We start from the raw sequence: 24,425 nt of genomic DNA on the forward strand, positions 1-24,425 counted from the left end.
CGCGCGGGGACGCCCGGGCACGGGGACCCACGCGCCGACCCCTGCGCGCGCCCCCGGCTCTATTTGTTTACAGCCGATTACGTCACCCCTCCGGCCGGCCCCGCCCCGCCCCGCCACCGCCGTCACGATGGTGCGATCGCCGGATTGGTGGCAGCGCGCCCTCGGCGCCATGACGCCGCTTCCGGTCGGCGGCGGCTATAAGAAGCCGCGGAGGAGCAGCAGCTCCCTTCGCCCCTCGCCGCAGGAAATGCGCGGAGCGCTGCTGCGGCCGCCGCTGCTGCCGCCGCCCCCCTGCCGTAGGAAGAGGAGGCGGAGGCTGCCGCCCCCGGGATGTGATCTGGGCTTTGCCGCCCGCTCCGCGCCCAGTTAGAGCTGCGCCGCCCCCGTCCCGCACCGCTCGCCCCGCGCCCCGTCCCGTCCCAGCGCCGGCGGCCCCGGAGAGCTGGCTGCCGCCCGCCGCCGCCTCCATGCATCCCGCCCTGTACACCCGGGCCAGCATGATACGTGAGATCGCCGCGGCCGTGGGTTTCATCTCCAAGTTCCTGCGAACCAAGGGGCTGATGAACGAGCGGCAGCTGCAGACCTTCAGCCAGTGCCTGCAGGAGCTGCTGGCAGGTGAGGCCGGCGTGGGTGCGGCGGGTCCCGCTCCTTCCCTCCGCCGCGGGCCGCCTGCCCGGGCAGGGCTGGCGCCGGTGCGGGCGCCTTCCCGCTCCGCGAGTGCCCGGAGAGGGGCAAAGGGAGAGGTCCGTGTCTCCAAGGGACCGGAGTTCCTCCGCGGGAGGCGGACTGGGGCTCCGTGGCCGTGGCTCGCCCCTTGCGGGGAGCCTCCGTGGCGAGCCGGCCCCGGCGGGTGTGGGAGGCAGGAGCGGACTGTAAACAAAAGGGGCTCGGGCGCCGCGCCGGCAGCTCTCCCCCCCACCAGTCCTTGCTTCTGTAGACAAAGCATTCGAGCAGCTCGGACTCGAGCTCAGCGCCAAGGACTCAAATCCGCCCGGTTTCCAGAAGGAAAAATGCTCCGAAGCTGTTTTTTTTTCTTTTTTTTTTTTTAATCAAGTAAAATTCATCGGTGGACCATGAGTCTTGGTTCCCCTTTCTTCTAGAAGCGTCTCATAGCCGCCCCGCAGCCCCGTTTAGGAACAAATACCGAGAGCTCTTTCGCTGCCCTGGGTTTTGTAATCCCAAGCCTGCGTCCCAGTGGGCTCGATAGTGGCTACAAGTACCCTCAGATCGATAGGGTTTTGGGTGGGATGAAACTCCTGAGCTAAGGCTTTGGTTTCTCGCCATGGAAAACAGGCTGGGAAGAACAGTGGTGAAATACTGCCTGAGTCAGTCGGTAAATGCTGCCCAGCTTCCTCCCTAGTTATTTTTGGGTGCTCTTCGAATGTGAGAAGCTAAGCATGAGTGTGATCTGAAAAGGATGCTGGAAAGGGTATTTTTTTTTTTTTCCCCTATCTGGGTTATGATGTTTTGAAGTTTTGGAGTTTTTCCGTTACGTATGTAATCATTTCTGCGTTTTTATATTTGTTTTTCCGAATGCCAAGAAGTTGTTATTCGCTCCTTTCTGGAGGTGGATGTTCTCCATACAGTAGCACAAAACAGTAACTTACTGCGAGTGCTTCCCAAGGGATATTGCACTTACGTAAATCATCAGCAGAAATAAAGCCTAGAATGATTTTTAAGTCATTTGATGTTCAGATAATTAGCTTTTTAAGATCTTGAGGTGTGAAATGTGCAAGAGACCAATAATGGCTGAATATATATTTCAATACGGAATTAAGGAGGATAATGTTTTTTTTGTGTTTTTTTTTTTTTTTTTGTTTTATAGAACATTATAAACACCACTGGTTCCCAGAAAAGCCATGCAAGGGATCAGGTTACCGATGTATCCGGATCAACCATAAAATGGATCCTCTCATTGGACAGGCAGCACAGCGGATTGGATTGAGCAGTCAGGAACTGTTTCAGCTTCTTCCGAGTGAACTCACTCTCTGGGTTGACCCATACGAAGTGTCCTATCGCATTGGAGAGGATGGCTCGATCTGTGTGCTGTATGAAGCTGCACCAGCAGGAGGTAGCCAAAGTAACACCAACATGCAAATGGTAGACAGCAGAATAAGCTGTAAGGAGGAACTTCTCTTGGGCAGAACTAGCCCTTCCAAAAGCTACAATATGATGACTGTATCAGGTTAAGATATAGTCTGTGGATGGATCACCTTAAAATGGATGGATAAATTTGGTTTTTACTTTGGGTGGGCACCTCTGGGGATGGATTATGGAATTTAAACCATGTCACAGCTGTGAAGATCTGGCACACGTTAGAGTGGTATACTTTGAAGTGACAGTGCCATAGTTTGGACAGTACCTTTCAGTGATTTAATAGCCTGTGAGTCAAAATGATTGCAGCTTGCTAGGGAGTAAGAAGATCTAGGAAGTGTCAGTTTCTCCAAGACATCTGACTTAATTTCTACACCAATTTTCAACCCCGATCTGTATTTATAAAGTAATTCTCTGCAGTAGGTCTTGCAGAGTAAATTTGCACTATTACATTTATTAATTGTTAGCATTTTTGGCAGCTCAGTAACAAGACTTACGAACACCATAGTACTGGAAATTTTTATTTTCAGACTTTTACCTAGCACTTACAAATATGTATAGATGTACATAAGATAAAATAGTAAGAATGACCTGGGGAAATGGTCAGATCTTTACATTGGCCTCAAAAGTAGCAAGTGATCAGAATCTGCCATGGCAACAGGCTTTAAAAAGACCATATAAAGACACTGTCTGAACTGTGGTGTTAGCACCAGCCAGCTATCTGTACATTTGCTAGCTTGTAGTTTTCTAAGACTGAGTAAACTTCTTATTTTTAGAAAGTGGAGGTCTGGTTTGTAATTTCCTTGTTCTTAATTGGGTAAAAGTCTTTTCCACAAACCACCATCTATTTTGTGAACTTTGTTAGTCATCTTTTATTTGGTAAATTATGAACTGGTGTAAATTTGTACAGTTCATGTATATTGATTGTGGCAAAGTTGTACAGATTTCTATATTTTGGATGAGAAATTTTTCTTCTCTCTATAATAAATTGTTTCCTATCTTGGCATTTTAATTAATCTCTTGTCGTGATTACATAGGATCAGTTAAATTATTTTTGTCTCACAGAATAAAATAGGTACTATAAAGGCTTAAGAACATCAGTGGCACCCTGATGCTAGGGAACACATGGTACAGACCTGGATTAATGAAGACCTCACATAAAAATGCTTGGGAAGTTTAGGGGAACACAATGTATATGTCACTTTAAACCTTGTAAAAGCAGTCAATGTGGAAATAACTCCAGGGCCAATATTTCCAGGATATGAGGAAAAGGTACAGAAATAACATCCATCAAAGATGACTTGAATAAATCCAGAGGATTAAAATTTACTTGGCTTCCTGATGAAGGATATAGCAAATCTAAATGTCCATTTTTGACCTACTTGCTCACGAGTTCACAGTTCTTACCTGATGGATTCCCTGCACAATAAGAGTTGGGACAAGTGTCCCTTAGCCTTAAGAGCAGCTTGCTGCCTTTTGCTTTCTTCAGATGCAAGACTTTCACTTTAGAAATCATTAAGATTGGATTCAACAAAAGGTATGTTGATCTTTTTTCCCAAACTTAAAAGGTTGGCTGAGGCGAAGTGAGAAGCCCATACTTATACGTGTATTCATAGTTAATGAATGATGTAGAGATGTGATTCACTTAAGCACCACACTAATGTCATTTGTATACAGCACAGCAGATACACTTGAGAGAAATTCCTTACCACTCTATTTACACTTGCTAAGTGCTGGAGTAAAAACTCAAGACTTTTCTGTTCCTTATCTCCTGTGTACTTTGTTCTGTGAGTGTTTTAATAAAAGGCCTATCCACGTTGGTCACTTCAGTCACCAGAACTGCTGTTGATGCTCTAAGTGAAAAGAAAGCCATCATTACTTGCCAGCCAAGCTTGCAAGCTATGGGAGAACTGAGCATCAGACTTGCCAGGAGTTGTTGCAGCTCCTACTCAACTATGAATGAGCCTTTACAATTAGACAGTAGTAATGCGTTGTATCTCCAGTTCATGTCTGTGTAATATACCTGGTTATATATAAGCAGAACGTAAGACTGACCTGTCTAGGTTTTTTTTTTTTTTAACCAATTTCTTTCCCTCTGTTTTTTGAAAGTTCAGCTTTATAAATAAGATTTTTACCATGATCTACATATGTATGGCAGTATTCAGCACTTCAAAGTACTGCTAGGGCTTCTCTGTCACTATGGCTATCTGGCATAAACTGGTGGAAGCATAAGTGCTCCCGAAGCAGTGAGCTTTAAAGACCTTGCTCTGTAGGCATCTGACAAAAGATGTAACACCAAAGCTTCAGAGTGAGCCTGTGTTATAGTAAAGTACAGCTGCAACTCGTGCATAGAGTCAAAGTTTGGCCTCAGATTTTGATACCTTAAAAATTCTCTTACTTCTAAGATGACACTTGAAGTTAATTGAATCTGCAAGAAATTTATTCTACTGGTAGTAGTACTCAAAGACATTTCTGTCACATGTCTGCAGACAGCAGAAGTGTTTGTGAGTAGAAAGAAAACATTGAGCTTGCCTTTAAAGCGATATTAAACTTTCATGAACCTCACTGTGGACTGAACTATGCTTGGTATATTGTGGTGCTGCCTGCAGTCTTGGCTGCACAGCAAGAACAGCATCAGAAGGGGTAGCTGTATAGTTGGTCTTTGACGTGAGCTGTTCACATTATGAAAGCATCAGCTGTCAGTACTTTCTTTTTGGTAAATTAAGCATAGCTTTGTGAGGCAGCAAGTGTTCCATCTGTGAGACTGGCATGTGACGCTGAACCAAGAGTGAGCCTGCTTCTTTAGATGGTTAACATTTTAGTCCTTTTACGGTAAGGTGCTTTCATTCATGGTGCAATTTTTAACTGCAGCTGTAACAAGTAATTGGTACAACCCATGTCCTCAGAGTTGCTGGGATTTATTCCAGCTGGAATTTAAATATACCCCAATGTGCACACAATGTGCCCTTGTCTGATTTTGAAAGTACTTAGCATGCTGTGGCAGCAGGGCATTAGGACTCCTGAGAGAAGTGGAGTATGTCTGTAAGAGCAGGCTGTTGCCAATCCTGTATTTTGCTGCAGGTAGAACAAACAGCATACTAAGCTAAATGCTTGTCACTTTTGAATTTCATTTAAGGTGCCATTATGAAACCAGCAAGGCTGTTATTTTAATGCTAATGTTAGGGATGGGAACACATTCAAGACCTGCTTGCTCAGTGCACGTTAGTTAAATTAGTTGACTTTCCTTGAGTAGCCCTGAATAGTGCTGTAGTTGTTCGGAGGGCAGCTGTACACAGCTGTGATGTTACAGCTCTTCTCAGAGTGATGGACCAGTCTGTTCAGACTTGTTGACCATTCAGTGAGTGTCTTTTTAGAAAGTGTACAGTTGCTTTCTAGTTTATTCCAGGTGAGCAAATGTATTGGGTTTTTTTCTGACAGCATGTTCCTCCACTGTGCTACTGTGTGGTATCAGATCCTACCACCCATTACTGCTTTTGTATTTTATGTTTGGTAATGATGCTCCTCCAATGGAAAGGCGTATTAGAAGCATCCTGTAAGAAGCTCTGTTGTTCTGTTCTCTCTGCAGTTGTGTTTTTCTCCTGCTTGTTCTTGAGATGTACATCTGGCTTAAGCAGACATTTGGACCAAATTTTTTTTCCTCCTGTAGATCTTAGTATTATTCTTGGATTTGAATAGAGATGGGAGGATTCTCATTCGATTGCTAATAATGCTGACTTTCCTTTTCCGCTTTTCTGCTGACTCCGCAAAGATTTTTGAGTAGGTCTGTATATGACAGGCCTCTGTGCTACAGGATTTTCTTATTACTGGTTTGTTCTGTCAATATACATAATGTGGGGCACTTTTCTGATGTGAAAATACCATCACTGACTTATACTTTTGTTGTATCCCATATTGGATCAGTTCATAGGATAAGAAAGGCTTCCATATTCATCACAAAATGAGTCTTCTTGGATCATACCAAGCTGTATGTCTCATGCCATAGCTTAGAGACGACAATTTTGAAGGCTAAATGTTGTTAAGCTTGTATGTTTTTGGTTTCCTTCAATTTAAATGGGTAAAGGAAAAACTTGAGGGATGATTTGGAAGCAGGGGCAACTGTACTGCAGCAGTAGAACCTTACAAAACAGTTCACTGATGTTCAAACCATAAAGAATCCAGTTAGTGCTCCTGGAGTGGTTGGTTTGTGCTGATGCTTGTAAACATTTCTGTCACCAAATTAAGCAGATGTCACGGAACATGAACACTCAATACGCGTAAGGTATCCTTCTAATTAACCTTGTTTGTTTATGCTGGGAGAATATGATCTCTTGTTATTGTGCAGGTTAGCAATGAATACAACAAAGAACGTTGCTGCTTTTCTGTGTGTCTATGTAAAGCTTATTTCTGAATTTCCATAAATCAAGTAGTACTCCACATTTTACTAAGTTTCCTCTACTTAATGCCATAATTTTAAGGGAAAATAGTTTATATTGGCAAAAGCTGCCACTTGACTGAAGAACATTAAAGCTGTTTTTAGTTTAAAGAGTGAAACATGTATAGACTGGAGATAAATAGTTCTCCCAAAAAAGGAATGTGTATTTACACATTCTTGGTGTAATAGCTGAGGTTATTTTTACACGTTTCAGATTTACATTCCAATGTGAACACTGAGAAGCAGGATGTTAATTCAGTGGCTTTCAGGGGTTGGTAGAGCAAGCTGGGCTTAGACAATAAATGCTGTATTAATAGTTAGCAGTGACAATTTCATCAACATAGAAATTGTGGGGTATAATTAACATCAGTTGCTTTGACACTATGCTCTTAATGTATGGTTTCAACCTTTCTTTCAGTAGCAGTTGGAGAGTGCACTGTGACAAATTATTGCTGATGTAAAGTAGGTCAACAGTAAAATGGCTGACTTACCATAAATGAACAGATCTAAATTATTGTTAACTTCATGTCTAGTGGAATTTTCTTAGTGGCTAAGGCTGTGCTCTTTTGTTTCTCAAGCATGAACCTTGTATACAGCTTTTCCTAACTCCTTATTTCCTAACCATTTGATATTTTTGTCTAAACAAGAAGGAGCATTTCCTCCCAGCTGCTGGGAAGAAATCCACACAAGCAGTAGTGCTGCATGCCTGATAGCAGATGTTTGCCCTTGTAGCATTGCAATTCTGTGACTGCAAAGCTGGCAAGGAGAAATGGCCTGCAACTAAGGAAAACAAGTAAAATGCTGCATCTTCAAGTTTCCAGGTTTTCTTTACTGAAAACGACCGGTGACAACATATGAGGAAGGGAAATAGGATGATACTGGATGAGAAAAATCCCAGGCCGAGGGAATGTTGATTATGTTTTTGCAGAGCGAAGTGATTCTTGTGATCAGCTGCTCAGTGTCTCATCATGGCCTGCAATGGACTTCTAATGTTTTCTTGAGAGGTGTAGCTTTTACCTTTTAGATATCAGGAAACCTCTAGCTTTTAGATTCTCTGGGGCACTGTAAAATCCAGTATGACTGTTTTATGTGCTGATTATATAACCGAATAAAATGATAAACACGAACCTGTTAGCACGGTAAGGATGCGAGGGGGGAGAACTTCAGTCTTCTTGGAGCAGCCTGGGATGTGTGTAAAGAGCAGCAGTGTCTGGAATGCCCAGTGACATTGTCAGGGCTGGGGATGCTGCCCAGCATTCACAGTTAGGTTCCAGGCAGCAACACTTACCTAAGGAGCTCTAACATGGAGCTAAGGCTTGAGTACATCTTCTAATAGATCATCTTAAAGACAGATTTCTAGTACCCGTGATACCATCTGATGACACTGGCTGTAATTAAGAGTTTCCAGCAGTGTGCCCTTGCTTTTCTATGTTCTGTAAAGTTCAGTTATTGCTTTTTGTAACATAAGAACATGCAATAATTGGTGGGTCTTGCCAGGCACAAATTAATGAGTTTCTTATCTGTTAAAAAGAATATCAAAAGACAATATTCTATGCACTGGTGTTTAAACAAGGTTTTATTTGTATGTATATAGGTATACATATGTAAACATCTTGTATGAATGTATATTTTTAGACTGTTTTTCAGTAGGTCATCCTGAAGTCCCTGCTGGCTGTGATTTAATTCAAGTCACTGCAGGTGTTCTGAAGATTTTAATTTTGCATGGATGGGGACAATTATCCTCCTTATTCTCTTTTTATACATAAAGACATTGGTATTAACAGGTACATGTATTCTTATTTTTCTCTTTAATTTTTTGGTATGGGAATTTGCAGTTTGAGTACCAGTGGAATAGATCTTCAGGATTTTCTGTGTTCCAACGCAAATTGTAGTAGTCTGAAGGACAATGTTTGCAACATTTTAATCAGTGGGATACCTGGCTAACAGGAAATAAAGCAAAGATACTTTTTTTGTTTTTTTTTTTTTTACTTTGTATGTTCGTGCCAATAGTTTGTAACCTAGGAGAGAGTTCTCTGGCTTCTGGTAAGCAGGTGGCTGAACAATCAACCAAAGTTCCATTTTGGTTGAGCCTAGCAGGCTTCCCTAGATGGGTGCAACAGAATAGTTGCTTCTGTATGGTAACATTTACATTCTATAGTGTGTGAGTTAGGTATTTGTTTACAGGTGTGAAAAACTCTCTATCCTCACTACAAGATAAAATCAAAGTGCTCGTGTGGCACATTTAATGCTATAAAGTTATACTAGTGATATTTACCAACTTTGCAGTTCCACCTCTAGATGTAGCCTTTGTAATAATAATTTCATTTTTAACTCCTGTCTTCCCGTTTCCTTTGTCATTGCAGCCTATTGTCTAGCTCCCGTGCTTGCAGGCAGCATGAGGTCATTCTGTTTGTGGATCAGCAGGGAAAAAAATGGAGGCAGTGGAAATGGCAGTATCAGCCTGAATCATGATGACATTAAAGAAAATGATAAATTTAGTTCTGTGTTTGTAAAGGACCTGTGTCTGTGTGATGAAGGTACCAGACTCTGAATTTTGGTGGTATTTATCATACTTTCTTTTTTGTCTGGATACATTTAACATAGGTGAGGCTTTTGTAATATAATTGAGGAAAAATGTGTTGCAGATATGTAAGTACTTTTTAGAAGGGACAGCTGAACAAATATATCTGCTTAATTGTTTATCCAAATGTTCCTGTAACTATCTTCAAAGCTTGTTGCTTGCAGAATTGACAAGCCCTGCATCGTGAACAGCAGAACCCTGGCTCTGAATACTGAAAGTGATAGTTTCTTCAATTATTTGGTAGAGAAATATGTGCATGTCGTTCAGATTTGAAATCAATATTCATGCAGTTTACTGAAGTTGAAGTTAATTCCAAGCCAACCTGATATGTGTACGAAATGTCTCCTGAATTATTAAACTTATGTAACCCCAAAACTAGTTCTGCAGTACAGATATTTAATTTCTTTTTCTTGCCCCTTTTGTTACACCCCCTTCTCTACAGGAACATCCCTTTGCAAGTAGTTTACAAGCAATAAAGTGAAGATTGGTGTTCCAGTGTTTTAAAATATAAGACCTCAGCCTTTGCACATTCCTAATTTTAGTGGTATGAGTACCATGAAGCCTTTTGGCTTATTCATGTGAATACGTCATATGCCCTTCAGTACTTTATGAGATCAAGTATGTGTCAAAAGCTTTCTTAGTGAAGCAGAAATGTACTCTTTATTATTTCCATAGGCCCTGGAAGGCACATTAAGATCTTTATTATTGACTGAAAAGAAACTTTCTTCTTTATTACTGTAGAATAGAGATAGTGAATAGACTGAAAAGAGAATGCTGCACACCTACTGCATCATGATCTCATTCTCAACATGATTGCCTCGGTGCTTGCCAGTTCCAACGTTCATGAGTCACACTTCAGTATGTGATTTGCTTAAAAGCAATAAATGTCAGCACTTTTATTTACAATCTGCCTTTGAAGATTTGGAAGTCATAACTTCAACACATTTTTTTTCTACAACTGTGAAGGCTAGGAACTGGCTTTACCTTTCTCTTTTAAATGAAAGTTGAAAACCTTGACTGATGTATTGCTCAGTCTAACCTAGCTGCAGTGGGTTAAGGTGTATAACTCTCCAAACCCACTTCTTCCTCCACTTTGTGGAGGAATTACTGTTCTGGTGGTGGGGTGGCAGAAATGGCTTTTCTGGCTCTTGCTCACAATTAGCTGAAGTTGTCAGGGTAGCTAGGCTTGTGTCACATCAGACTGACATGCTTGAGCCGCAGTGGGAGCCCAGTGCTGGGGAGCTGACAGGCTCTGGCAGACAGTTGGGGGTGTTGGAAGTGGGATGAGCTCAGCACCTGTATGTGAGAGCCTCTCTTGTCACCTGCCTGGAGAGCTGCCACGTGCTGAGCAAATGCTCCCGTGCTGGAATTTCGGGAAGGGGTCATGTGTGATTTGTGGGGGATGGAGAGAAGTGGGGAAGGTGAAAGACAAGACAAATGATCCATATGGTGAGTCAGTGGGAAAGAACTGAATGCAATTCCAGCCTAATAATGATTCATAGCTACACTAATATAGTTCTTGAGAGAGTGTCTGATCACATGGGCTTTAATGTATGCCATCCTTGAGGACAAATGAGAGAGTTCACAGGGGAAGAAAATCCAACAAGCTTTCAGTTTTGGCTTACCTCTTTCTTGTATGCATTTGAAAGTTTCCATTTATTCTAACTCTCGTTGCCCCAGGCTCCTTCACAAATAAGCTCGGCAAATTTTGCTTGTGAACTAATCAGTGTGCTTGCTAGAAGTCTTACAAGCATTGTAGGGCAGTTTTTAAGATGCCTGTGGGAAAGTGGGGTGCTGCTCCACAGCGTTCATGTTACCTGATGGCTAGGTAGCACAGCAGCCCTGCCTTGGGGAGCTGGCTTTGCACCTCCACTACTCATTGGATAAACCTATCCTTCATCCTCACGGTCCTTGAGTTTGGTATGTGTTTGACTGCCTCCACTGTTACTACAGTCCAAGATAAATGGCAGTGCTGATTTGCTGGAATTAGATTCTCAAGTGATTGTTTTCTCTGCAGGCTGCTTTCCAGACATAGTTGTGGGCAGTGTGGATCCTGCCCATGTTGCAGATACATCCAGTCTGCAGCCAGGGCAGCTGCAGTGGTGTAGAAGGCAGTTTTTCTGTTGGTAGTCATCGTAGGGTATAATATGAACTACAAAAATATCTTTTTGGCTAATGATTCCTAGAGAAAGAACCCTTTAGAGTAGAAATTATTCAGAGGGAGGTAATTGTGGTTGAGTGGCTGTTCCTGTGGTGGGTCTTTACACCACCTTCTGTTTTCAAGAATGGTCACATTACTTAAAATATTTAACAGTTCCGTCACTTACATACAAGCTGCATGTATGTAGAGGTACACCTATGCAAGTATACAAGAACCTAAATTATTACTATGAAAGAAGATACTGGGATGGCATAAAATGTGTGAGAAGTTTCTGCAAATACTGTGATATGGTTAAGCAATTATTGTTGCAAAATATTTATGAAAAAAGTAGTGGGCATAACCAAGGGCAAGAAAGCCTCCTTTGTCTTTCTCCCTGGAAATGTGGTGAGAATTCTTTACATAGGTATTTTATCTGATGTGCTTCCTTTTGGAGAAATGACAGTGAGAGAATGGGAGTCAAATGAAAGTGGAAAGTCAAATGAAAGCCTAAAGTTAGGTCGTGTTGAATGTCATTGCAAAATGCTTGAGTCATGAACCAATGCCCCTTTATGAATTATCTGTGACACAGGTGTTGTTTGAATTGACGTAATTTGGTTGGTTTTTATCAGGAGCTGGAGAGAGTGATCCACAGGGGAAGAAAATAATTTCAGTGAGGCTTTTCACCTCTCTTATTAGTGCTCAACATCCAGCTGAGAATGCCTCTCCCTGGCCTGTTGTCTACTCTCTCACAATATTAATCTCTCTGGTAATTTCCATGCCTCAGTCCGAGACCTGTTCCCTAGACTCTCCTGATGGTCAATGAAGAGGAGAAACAAGACCTTTCATAGGAAAATCCTCAAATGGATTTCAGTGTCCCAGGCTAGAAAGGATGCACTCTAGAGTGAGCACTGGGTTCCCTTCATACGAAGTGAGCAGGGGCTTGCTCAGATATCACTGACTGTATCTCATTAGGAAAGTCTCACCCTCTCCTTCTGAATGGTCCCTCACGTAATGAACCTTAAGTTGCAGTATATTGATTAGGACACCTGCACCTATCTTACTAACTCCTAGTGCCCCAAGTGAAGAATAGCTAACTCTGCTCACATGTTCATTTTCGAATGCACTGGAGCCTTAGAGGAAATAATTAGCAGTGTGTTTCCTGAATTTCGGGAACATGTTCCCGAGTAGTTGGAACAGTGGAAATTTATTTCTGACAAGTTGCAGGGTTTGGCTCACCCCATGGCATCTTCCTGTGCTCTGTGACTGTGGGCATGCACACTTTTTAACAGGGAATAGTGTACTATGCTCTAACATATATGTTTTATTTTCATGATATAAGGAAGAAGTAAGTATTCATTTTAGTCCTCATCTTATGCTACTTTCGGTTTTAAAGAGTCAGTTACCAAACACAAGAGGTGAAATTCTGCTGTTTTGTTTCAAAGTAAACTGGAAATTATTGGATTCACTTTGGACTGATGTTAAAGTTAGTTGTTAATCAAGTTAAGAACATTGGACATTTTATGTAAAGCTTCCTTGAGAAAGGAGTACTCTAATAGGATTTAAACACACTCCTGGTTGGTTTATTGTTTTTTTTTTTACATAAGCTACACTGACCTTACATGTAAAGTACTCTGGACTGGCTTGTTTTTATTCCAGCTGCCAGGCAGCAGCCCTGTGTTGTGTACAGGGCATTTAGCTGGTCTCCTGCTCATGGGTGGTGGCTGTTGGAGCTGTAGCCCTGTCAGATAAATTGAACCCCCCAGTTCAGTCGTGTGGGGTTGTGACAGGAGTAGCAGACTGGCAAAAAAACAGTTTGAAGATTCACAGGGTAGGACAAGGGTCTTTACTTTTATCAGGTGGCATTGCAAACCCAGAGGAATAGAAAAGCATTGTGTGATAGTGGCTACCCATGTGCATGGGATGTATGCTCACTGCATCCCGGAACGTGCCTGATGAAGGGACTCTCTTGGCAGTTTAACGTGATTGTTTTGTTGAGTCAAACCCCGCTGGTTTGATGCTGCCTGTAGTACTCTGCAGTCTTGCAAAAATTGTGTCTGCCATTCCCAGTTCCACTGCTGTTTCCCTGGGGGATCTTAAGGGACTTAAATGGTACTAATTTTGTGTAATAGCGAGAGGTCACATACTTGTTCACCCTTTTTTTCCCTAACCCACTAATGGGGGTATCAGCAGTTAACCATACTGAGTTGGAATAAGATTAAAACTGATTTTTCTTATATAGGTCCAGATTATTGCTATCTTTGTCTTCTCACACATCCGTTTTTGCACAAGAGGGGTGTGCTGCTGCAAAGCTTTGAGGCTCTAAAGCCCAGAAGAGTGGCTAGGGAGCCAGAGCAACTCTAACATCATCAATATGAAATATGATACAAATTTTGGTAACAACGGTGGCTGCCCTCTTCTCTTGCTTTAGGAGATTGCTAGCACACTCCAAAGTGTTTATTTATGTTTTTTTGCTCCATGAAACTAGGGAGAAGTTCATGTTGAGTTTTCATGTGAAATAGGGCTTTCTCATGGCTTGGAGGATGCTTGGACATCACAGGGAAGAGTATTGAGCTCCACCTTATCTTTCATTGAATGTGTTGTAAATAAAACTGCCTCCTACTCCTGTTTGCCTGTTCAGCTAAAGCTTCCAAGCTGAGTGATGATGAGAAGGGCCAGGAAATGGGCTCATCTACACAGGAGCACATGAGCCCTTTGACTTTCATCGTTTCTCATTAGATATTCACTTGTGTTTCCTTTGAGGTAGGAGGCAGTCTCTTTGTTTTTATCTTGTGCTGTGTGTTTCATTGCACTATGATATTTAAACATCCCCTGTCAGCTGAATAGAACAGGTTTTGCATGATGTTGTGTTGATATAGTCATGGAATGAATTTATCCCACCTGTAAAGTAATAGGCTTAGAAACAAATAATTGCAGCTCAGTTACTTTTGCTTAGTTTGATTTTTCAATGTAAGTTCCTATTCACTCTTGGATTTTTGTGAATACTAATAGTTGTTTTAGTTAAATCCACTAAAAACTTTCTCAGCTGACTAATATTATTCATATTATGTAGATTTTTGTTCAGATTAGATAGAGTCTAATATATATATTTTGATATATATTTGATAAATATCCAGATTACATATATTTTACACTGATTACAGAGATTATTGTTATCTTGAATTAGAGGGAAGGATGTTGATTACTGCAAATTAATTTCCTCTGTGAATGTGTCAATGCAGGAGTGTTTTGTGGTTTAATTTTTTTTAGGTTGTGTCTGCTCTTACTCTCAACAAAAACCATTCTCAGGCTCTATTTGATTTCAGAGAAAAGAGGATTTTTCCCTTGGTGCTCTAACATACAGAGTTTTCATTTGTTTGGATATTTTTTCCAGTGTTAATAGCTTCGTTAAGAACTGTGTAAGGTATCATAGGACACAATAAATGGAGCAGAACTGCCTGTTCTCAGAAAGACTGTCAGTGGAGACTCATCACTGAATGGAAATGCTTCCAGTCAGCTTCTACAGGGACCAGCACTGTAAAAGTGCTGTTAAGGATTTTCAATAGTGTTTTGAAAGTTCATATAAAATCTCTGCTCTTAAAATGCCTGTGTGCCCCATTTGGAGGAACACAAACAAGGGCAATAAAGTGCTGATACCAACTGGTCTATACAGTCTGTTTATGTTATATTTGACCTGATTAAAACTTATTCAAAGTCTCTTGGGAGTAAGAAATACAGGTCCTCTGTCTATGCAATGGGAAGCTGTGCAGTGGCTGGGAAGAATTTGCAACTTGACAGATGAGCAAGAGTAGCAGCTAACAATGCAATGTTAGGACAGAAAGCAAGAGACCCTTGGGTGTATTACAACTGGGCAGAGGAAAGGTGTGATTTTACTTTGAAATGTGTCATGACAGATGCTGGGAAACCGCTTCTCATGTTGGCGCCAATGTTTTTGTAGGGATCAGAAACTGGGAAGGGGGCTGAGCAGTGCCACCAGAGTGACATCAGGGTTCAAAGAGCTCTCTATCCTGCTTAGCATATCAAAAGCACAGGTCTCACAACCTGCAAGAACCTTCCCTGCATCAGTTACTGGGTGACCAAGAATCTTACAGCCTTATGGAAAGGAGATAATGAAAAGTCTGCGAAATGCCTGGATCGAGGCATTTTTGGGAAGTAGAAGAGACATTTTTCACAAGGAGTTTAATCCTTTGACCAGCCCACCAAAGAAGTCAAGGCCCCCATTTTCCTGATGGCTGCATATCAAGGCCATGTGACTTTCCAGGAAACATATCTAAGTTAAACATAAGTTAGTAAGCTTGTTATTTGAAAATGTGTGAAATGTGGAGGCCTGGATATCCTGAGAGGTTGAAACAATAGAAAAACTAATAACATATTAAATTATCCTTTTTTTTTCATCCTTAGACTGAGTTTATGAATATCTAAGCTTTCATATTTTGGCCATTTTCTCATTTTCCCTGCATTCCTTGAATGGTAAATGGCTGTTAGTGTAGTTAGTGATTCTTTGCATTCAGATATAAGGTTCATTAAAGGTATGCATGTTTTCTTTTTGTACTTTCTTCCCAAGCTCTGCCTGATACAGCTGTCCTGACAACAAAAAAGAAAAACCCCTCATAAATATTTCATATGAGTATTTAGGGATCAGCTTTTTCTTAGAGAGGAAGTACCCTCCTTCCAATAGCATCAATTATACATACACTTTTAGAGACACTTACTTTGTTTTCAAGGCTCACTAAATTGGTTTAAGCTCAGATTCTTTAAACAACTTGCATGATTAAACAATTTGTATGTACCAATAAACAATGCCTTTTCAAATACTTGGTCATACTCCACTTTTCTGAGTGTACTCAACTTTTCTGTCCTTATGAAGGTGAAGAAATGTAAGAAAACTTCTTCTCTGGGAGACATAAAGGAGTATGTACAAGCAATGAAAATGAAGCTTTGTGTGTTCACCTGAAGAGGTATATGAAGCCTGGAGGAAGGGGAGAGGTTTTCAAAGAATCTTGAAATGCAAAAGTGTTTTTACTGCTCTTTTTATACTGTTGAAATGGCAACCTTTCAAAAGTAATATTTTAAGGGCATTAGTGCCTGTTTCTTGCTTAGGTTATGTTATCATTTTGAGCTCACAGTTTAGTGGGTAGAGGATAAGGTAAATAGGAAAGGGAAACACAAACACAGCCACAGTTTATATCAGAAAAGTGACTGAATGTCTAAAAGAAACAGATGTTTTAGGACATGTTTAAACATGTATTAGAGTCCCATATACATCTCAGAAGTGCAGAGCATCAGTTGCCATTTCATAGTGGGAAATTAGTTACCTGCATCAGATTCCTCATCACTTTGAGCTGTCTTTACATGAAGGACAATATTTCAGGATGGGCCACAGTATTGGAAGACAGAAGTTTAATTGATCTTGTCTTTTATTTTCATAAGTACACTAGTGACTGGAAATTAAAACACAGATTGTACTTTAGATTCTAGGAGGAGAGAGTCCCCCAGGTAAGGAGTATAAAAGCTCAATAAATGTGATTGAAAAACAATAGCATTCTGTATATGTTGACCAGAATATCATAGTATGACATGCTATAGGGGACAAGAGAACACAGGTTATCCAACTGTCTGACTGTGGGGTGTGTTTCTTACATAAACAACTACAGAACTCATCTTTAATTTCTTTTTGCTTAAACACAAGTTCAGACAAGAAGCTGAAATGAACAAGGAACTTTTGTCTTTTGCTGTATACTCCATCAATCATTGTTAAACAAACCTAATTTCTTGTAACTTCTGCATTTTAGTGAGTCAGTCAGATCCATGGAAGTGATCCCTATGGTGAGACATGCAAATACTGCATCAATAAACACAGGATGGTTTTCCCTGCATTTTATTGTTATGATTGGGAAGCAGTTAATTTTGGAAGCTTACAGCTGCATTTTGGCTTAACATTGACATTATGCTTAAGCCTTTAGGAGGCTCAGAATTACCTTATTTTTCTTTGCCAGGAATACTGCTTTTTTATTATTTCTCTTAAATAAATGCCCATATAGATTTCCATCATTTTTTGTGAAAGAAACTATATGAAATACTTCCTGCAGGACTGTGAGGGTAAAGGGGCTGAAGCTAAAGGTCCTGGACATCCTGTCCTGCTCCTTGATACAAAATATCTTTGCCTATGTTCATGTCTGTCCTGCTGCTGTAATGCTGAAAGTAGCCATTTACTAATAAAAATTGCATTATAACTGTAATACTAAAAGAGTTTAACATGCTTAACTAAAGCAACTTTAGGGACCTGAAACCTTGTGCATTGTCAGGCTGGTGGTGAGAGAAGCAGCAGCTTTGTCCCTTTGTAAGCCATGATCCTGTGCCTTTTTCTGGCTCTTTCCACAGAGCTGTGCCTCGGGAGCAGCCCTGGGGAGCAACAGCACAAATACTGCACCAGGTTTGCATCACCAGAGAGCCCAGGCTTGTTAGAATGCTCCTTCTGTGCATGGCTTTGGAGTTTTGCAGTTTTTGGGCAGTGGTGAGAAGCCTCTGAAAGGGGTGTGAATGCCAGGGAGAGGAACTGGCTTGTACATTCTGCTCCTGCTTTAGGCTCACAGTAAAGATTTGCTGGCTACTCAGGGTTACGTGCACGTTGTGTCGTAACAGATAATCTAAAGAATCAAAGTTATGGAAATTACATATTTAGGGGGTCAAACCACACAATGGAAGAAAATTGTTCAAATTGCTCAAAAGCAAAATCCATTAAAATTCTTGCTGCTTGTACAAAGCTTTAGAAGCATTTTGAATGAAAACATCCTACAATCAGAAACCTACGTGGTTTGACGAGCAAATATAGAATACAAAGTTTTCAATGTTTCTGATGTTTTTCCCTCATTTCCACCTGTCAAATTAATTCACTCAGTTTGATCCAAATTTGCAAAAGAGTTTTTTTTTTATCTCTGGAAGGTGTTCCTAAGTTTTTTATATTTTCTTTTGCAAACAAAATGGGGAAAACAAATCTCGACAGCAAAACCTCAGCTGAATTTTACCTGTGTTTTAATTTTTTTAAGCCCCTTAAGAAAATAAAAAGCTGTTTCTAGTACTTCATAGTTCTTATAACCTGAAGATCAGTCCTGTAAAGCCTATGATAACTTCTTTGCTGGCCTTAAGAGACTCTTATTTTCATTCAGTAGAGCTTAATGCTAAAAACTAATGGAAAATTTCACTTACTCGTAAGTGATTTGTTTCTGTCAGTACTAAAAGAGCAAACTTAATGTTAATCTACCTGCACAGCTTGTATGATGGTAAATAAAGAAGCTGCCTGCTGTATCTGCATATGTTGTCACAAATCTTAAGCCAAGGTCAAAACCTTAATTTTGAGACACACTTCCATTTGCCTTGTTCAAACACTATATATGGGCTTATATCCCACAAATGGTGGTGTGAGGTTCATCCAAGGATCAGTCCTGATGAGTTAGTATTCAGGTCTACACATGGTATAACCTTTGCTCAAACTGACACGGGACTAAAGAGCAGAAATTTGGAATTCCGTCAAAGTTTCCTTCCTTTGCTTCGTATCTACTCCTGATGCCTGGCCAGGCCATCACTGATCAACTGATCCCAATTAGAAATTAAAGAGGAAGAACTATTAGGGGCTTGACAGGCACTGGAGAGTGCCAGGTTTTCTTTGTGGCTCTGGTGTGAGCCTAAGCCAGTCTCAACCCAACCACACTGCCTGAGCTGTCCCCAGTGCAGACTGTCGGGAGGGTCTTGCAGGTAATATTGACGAGGTGGGTCTCGGGGTGGGAGCAGTAATTATTTGAAATCACAGACAAATATTGCTCAATCTTTTTCTAATATTTTGAATTCCTGAGGTTTTAGTTAGTCTGTAGGTACTGCCATTTCACCTGTGTTTTTCTCCGATTTTGGAAATGTTAGCGTGCACAATCTGAAAAAAATAGGTTGGTGGTATAGCACACTACAGGTAGTGGTAGATGGAGGTAGTCTCTTAAGAAGGCTCAGGTTTTGTAGCCATATGTACGAGATATGAGAATCAAAATATGGATTGTGTAAGAACAGCTGTGGTCCCATAGCTGTGGGTGTATCAGTGTGTGCAGCAGCCAGATAATTCTCCTGCAAAACACCCTGCAAAGGGCAGTGCCTGTATCTAACTGCCAGAGCAGCAGCTCTGCTTCCTCCCTAGGGTGCATCGTCCTGCAGTCTGCCCAGCAAAGCCTCATGGCTCTTTTGTGTACTTTGATGCTTATGTGACTTCTTCCTTTTGGATGAAGGATTTTGTTCACCCCTTATCGCCATGCAGTGAATAAGTTCACCTGTCATTAACACTTGAAAGAATATTTGACAAACATCACCTCAGAAATTCAGTCCTCCTGACACTGTGGGCTACAAGCACACCAGATATAAATATGCCAAAACAGTTTGTCCATTAACCTCACATCACCAGTCTGTCATTTTGGGCTGTCTGAGTATGAAATATTAATTGGGAAATACACAGTACCTGGGCATTAAACTACTAAACTATTTCAGACAGCTCTCTTATTCCTTTAAACTAAAAATTTTATTCTGGACCTGAGCAACCATTTTTTTTCCTCAATATTTTAGCAAAAGTAAAACCATTCCCATCAAAATTTCCATTACTATAAATTAACATTTTTTTTCCCATTGTGGAATGAACTTTCATTTCACACTTATTTATAGGATTATGCAACTGTTAACCATAGGGAGGTCTTTGTCAGCTGGTGCCCCAGTATGATATTAAGGAAGACAGCACATTATTGTAGATTTGACACATGGACTCAGAAATTTTTGGTCTAGAAAGCATTTTGTTCATTTTCAGATGACTGACTGGGGCTAGTTCACTTTTCCTTGTATCCTGATTTCTATTTGAAAATGGGAATGTGGATACTGATCTCATTCTTAACATACTTCAGAATGTACAGATGGAAATTCTAAAGTGTATTCTATTTATATGAAATGCATATTATAAGGCAAGATTGTCTATTAAAAATATTCAAAGACTGAACATTTCTAAATATTTCATTTTATTGGCATTCTTAAATAATCAAACCATGTAGAAGAGGTACATTTAGCTGTCATGCTGGAAGCAAGGACTTGATCCATAGGACTGCATCCCTTATGGGTCCTTTGGTTTTTGCTTGGAAAATGGCATAGTTTATCTTGGTTGCTTATCACAGCCCCGTGTTTACAGAGTAGGCATCTGATTTGAGACAACTCTGCTGGCTGACCAGATTCATCAGAATAGAATGTCTGTCTGTCTGTATGTCTGATCTGTGATCGGATTGCTCTGATTTCACTCATGGTTTTGTGGTTGTAATTGTTTGCTCCTGTGAAGTGCAGCTTTGGCTGCTGTGGGGGTGAGGGGTGGAGGAAGGGTCGTCCCATCAGTTTACATTAGTTGATGATTTTGCCCAACAATTTCCCTCTCCCTGCCCTTGTCTCTTGGGGTGACTCCCTATGGGTGGTGTTCACTGCAGAGCAGTAGCCCCATGCTGATGTGCAGGGCTTTATGCAAGCACTGGGCATTGAACTGGGCTATCACTGAACACTCTCAATAGATAAAGGGTTTTTACCTATTTATGTCTCTTCCTGAATTTGGGACCGTGTCCATCTAGCTAATAAACCCCCCCCCCCCAAAAAAAAAAAAATGGCTGTTTTATATCCTGACAAAAAGGCTTTTTGATTAATCTATATTAAGTAATATAGTTTAGTTTGCTGTAAACATGTATACATGTAAAAAACATTGGTTTGGTTTGTTGGGTTTTTTTTGGAGGTTTTGTTTCTCTTTTTTGTTGGTGACATCTAAATTTCTCGTTATCATTTTTGACTTTGTGTTCATTGTTTCCAGACACAGGTACTGTATTTATAGGCATTGATTTATCTTTGTTTATCTCTGATTAAAAAATCATATTAATATGACATCCTGCAGATCTCTGATGTTTACATAGTATCAGCACAGGGAAATACTACTTTCAGTTTGGTACATAAAGCCCTCCTTGTCTCTTGTGTCTTTTGTCTGTAGGCTATTATGCGTGTGACTAAAACCATGCATGATTTGAGCAAATGTTTGAATAGGGTTCTTGTGTAGTAGGACTGTATAAGACATTAGGCATACTCTCTTTAACTTGGTGATGGAAACATTATGGTACATTTGGTCACACAAAGTAGAGTAAAATTGCTTTTGTGGCAGCAGAATAAACAGCATTCTGATCGGGGGGGTTTTATTATTATGCACGTGTGTGTGCACTGCATACTTGTGGCGAAATTATCAAGCAGGACTGAACACGAAAAGTGTTAAAGTTATTGGAGTTGTGGAGTGAAAGCTGGGCTGAAGAGGGAAAAAATGTATTCTGAAACTTGAAGTCAACATGATTGCGTCGTATTTGTGGTCTGAGCTTGAATTCTGTTAATTGACATGTGAGGCAGTTGTTAACCATCTTTGTCATTTATAAAGCCTTTTGCAAGGGCATTGTTTTTCTTTCTTCTCTGTATGTGGTGAATACTGGAGTAGGGACTTGAATTTTTGCTGTGGGAATGTGAAAAACACGGGAAGCTGCTCTCTGCCAAGTTATTTCCCCAAGGATCTGCTTTACATACTGACAATCAATGACCTGTCAGGTGTAGTTATGCACCACAGCAATGATATGAGGTCAATTAGATGGAACCAAGGTAGGTATTCCCAGCAGATCCCAGCTATCTATTTAACACTGTCAAACTAAGTTTTCTTTGCTAAAGAGCATCCTCTTTCAGTTTCATTTCTTTTCAGACTTTATTAACTCTGGATTTGCATCTAATCTGTAAAATTCTAACTATGGAAAAATATTCATTTGCTTTGCTTTGTCTTGAAAAATACCATACTACATGTTTTACTATTTTGTCTTTTAACATCATCCTGTGCTTGTGCACAGTATATATACTGTGCAACTATTCCTCATATAAAGAGTGGGTATTTGATGTAAAAAAATATAAACAAATATGTTCTTTGCTGTAAGGGTCAGGAGATATTTAAGTAATCTGTTTTACAGTAATATAAATTTAGTGTCTCCTAGACACATATATATTTCCTCAGAAAAAGCCACCTTACAGATATAACACATTTAATTTAGTTAGCAATTCCATATTCGTGAAGCAAAAGATGCATAAATTTGATCTGTAAATCAGTATTTTTATATGGAATCACTTCTCAGAAGTGATTCCATATAAAAATACTGATTTAAAGATTCCAACCTCTTGATATTAGAGGAGAAAATACTTTCTTAAAATGGATCCAGGATTTTCCATTTTTATCCCTTTATAAAAACCCAAAAAACCCAAACAAAATAACAACAATAACAAAAAAAAAAAAAAAAAAAGAAAAAAGAAAAAAAAAAGAATTCTGTTAGCTCATGACTGAGAACTGCTAAGGATTAAGAATAAACATGCACTTGGTACACTGTGTACTGCATACAGTGTAACAGTACAAAAGCATTTTTAGCTACTGTGTGTATCATATTGAAAGCAGAAGACAGCAATGATAATACAGAAACTAAACAACTGGATTAAAATGTACTTATTAAATTACAAAAAGAAAAGCATAGAAAAAAGAAGTGTTGTTTTTTTGGGGGAGAAACAAGAGACAATGAAGCAACAAGAAACTAAACCCAGAGCTTTTAAAAATATATGTTAAAAATATCTCATTCTGAAATGCAGATTAATCCTGTCTGAAAGCTGCTGCAATATTTTGTATGAAAAATCTGTTTTGTTTTCGTGATGTTGTAATCCATCCTTTATTTGTTGTCTTGCTAAATATAGTTCAAGCTCTATCATTTGAGCATAAGTCAGTGTGTGTCTGCACCGTGATTCTTTCTTGTTTTTTCAGATATTTTGAAGTCATCTGTTGATTTTTCTGTGCTGCAAGGTCAGCGTGTGAATCATGTCAGCAACTATGCTACATGTTTCAAGAACATGTGGAAACATAACAGTTCTTCAAACAGAAGAAGCAGAGGTCTGGTTCCACAGTGGTGTGCTGGAAAAAGAACACAGAGGTGGGATGTAAGACGATACCCTCATCCTTTAATGGGGGATAATTTGTAGCTAACTTATGAAGTTGGTACACAATTTGAGGAAACGAGCATCCCACCCATTTTTTCTTTGTGTGCTCTGTAGAATTCATATCCTTCCATTTTTGTTTTTTGTTTCCTTGAATTGTGCCTTATAACTTATTGTCACTGCTCATTAGCTGTTGGTTTGTTGGGAGGGTTGTCCAGACAGTGACCCTGCCTGGTAACAGCTGAGCAGTTCAGAAGAGAGTCATAATTCACGGTGACCTTTGATAAAATAGAAATCTGAAGAAAGCTGCTTTTACTTTACCATATCTGGAACAAAGTGAGAATTATTATTATTATTATTGTCTTTAGTCTTTGCTGTCATGGTATTTAAAGATACTCTGAAGCAGAGGAAATGGATTTTCTCATGGGACCCTACTAATATCATTGTTTTAGTGTATGGGATACATAATTTAAACTCCCATTTTCCTCTGGCCATCAGATTTAGGACCTGGTTGACCAGGTCAAAGGCTGCTGCGTGCTTTGGACAGGGAATCCTGAGAGCTGCAGCATGTTTGCACATTCCCCTTTCTCCTGGAAGGGAAGGTCTATAGGTAACCTGTGAATGCAGTGCCATTTGCATTTTCTTTTACTAATTTTTCTTTTCCTAATTTTCTGCGGCAAGGAAGCACCAGATCCAGCTACCTTTCTCCTTCCTGCCACTCCAGAGCCTTGCTGTACTTGCTGTGGCAGCAGTTTGGATTGCTCCAAACCAGCTGGCAAAGAAAAGCATCCATTTGACAGCTGGGCAGAACAGCAAAGGGGAGGTGGAGGCTGGAGACAATCACGCTCTCCAGGGAAGCTGTTTTTGGGCAAGATGCAGTCTGCTCTCAGAGTGCACCTGCCTGCACTGGGGGTCTGAGGACTTCACTGCCAGGGCACACCCTGCAGGAGGCTGGAGAGTGCTGGGGGCTACATCCTCAGCTGCTGCTCTGCTCCAGTGGGACAGTGAAAGATGCTCCTGCTTTCATCAGGTGAGGAACTGAGCCTGAAGGCTAATTAAGGGAGTTTTTCCCTAATCCAGTTTATCAGAGGGTGAAATTAGCCTCTCGCCCCAGATAA

General features: G+C 40.5%; 1 protein-coding gene across 1 annotated transcript; it reads left to right on the forward strand.

Annotated features, from left to right (window-relative positions):
• The first annotated feature begins 216 nt into the window (after positions 1–216).
• BTG1 (BTG anti-proliferation factor 1) lies at positions 217–3,106 on the forward strand. Its single transcript, XM_062492381.1, has 2 exons — positions 217–615; positions 1,826–3,106. Exons 1-2 carry the CDS (start codon positions 468–470, stop codon positions 2,188–2,190), a joined length of 513 nt encoding a protein of 170 aa, XP_062348365.1. The 5' UTR covers positions 217–467; the 3' UTR covers positions 2,191–3,106.
• The last annotated feature ends 21,319 nt before the right edge of the window (positions 3,107–24,425 follow it).

The sequence above is a fragment of the Cinclus cinclus genome, chromosome 4 (genome assembly GCF_963662255.1).
Source record: "Cinclus cinclus chromosome 4, bCinCin1.1, whole genome shotgun sequence".
NCBI classification, from domain to species: Eukaryota; Metazoa; Chordata; class Aves; order Passeriformes; family Cinclidae; genus Cinclus; species Cinclus cinclus.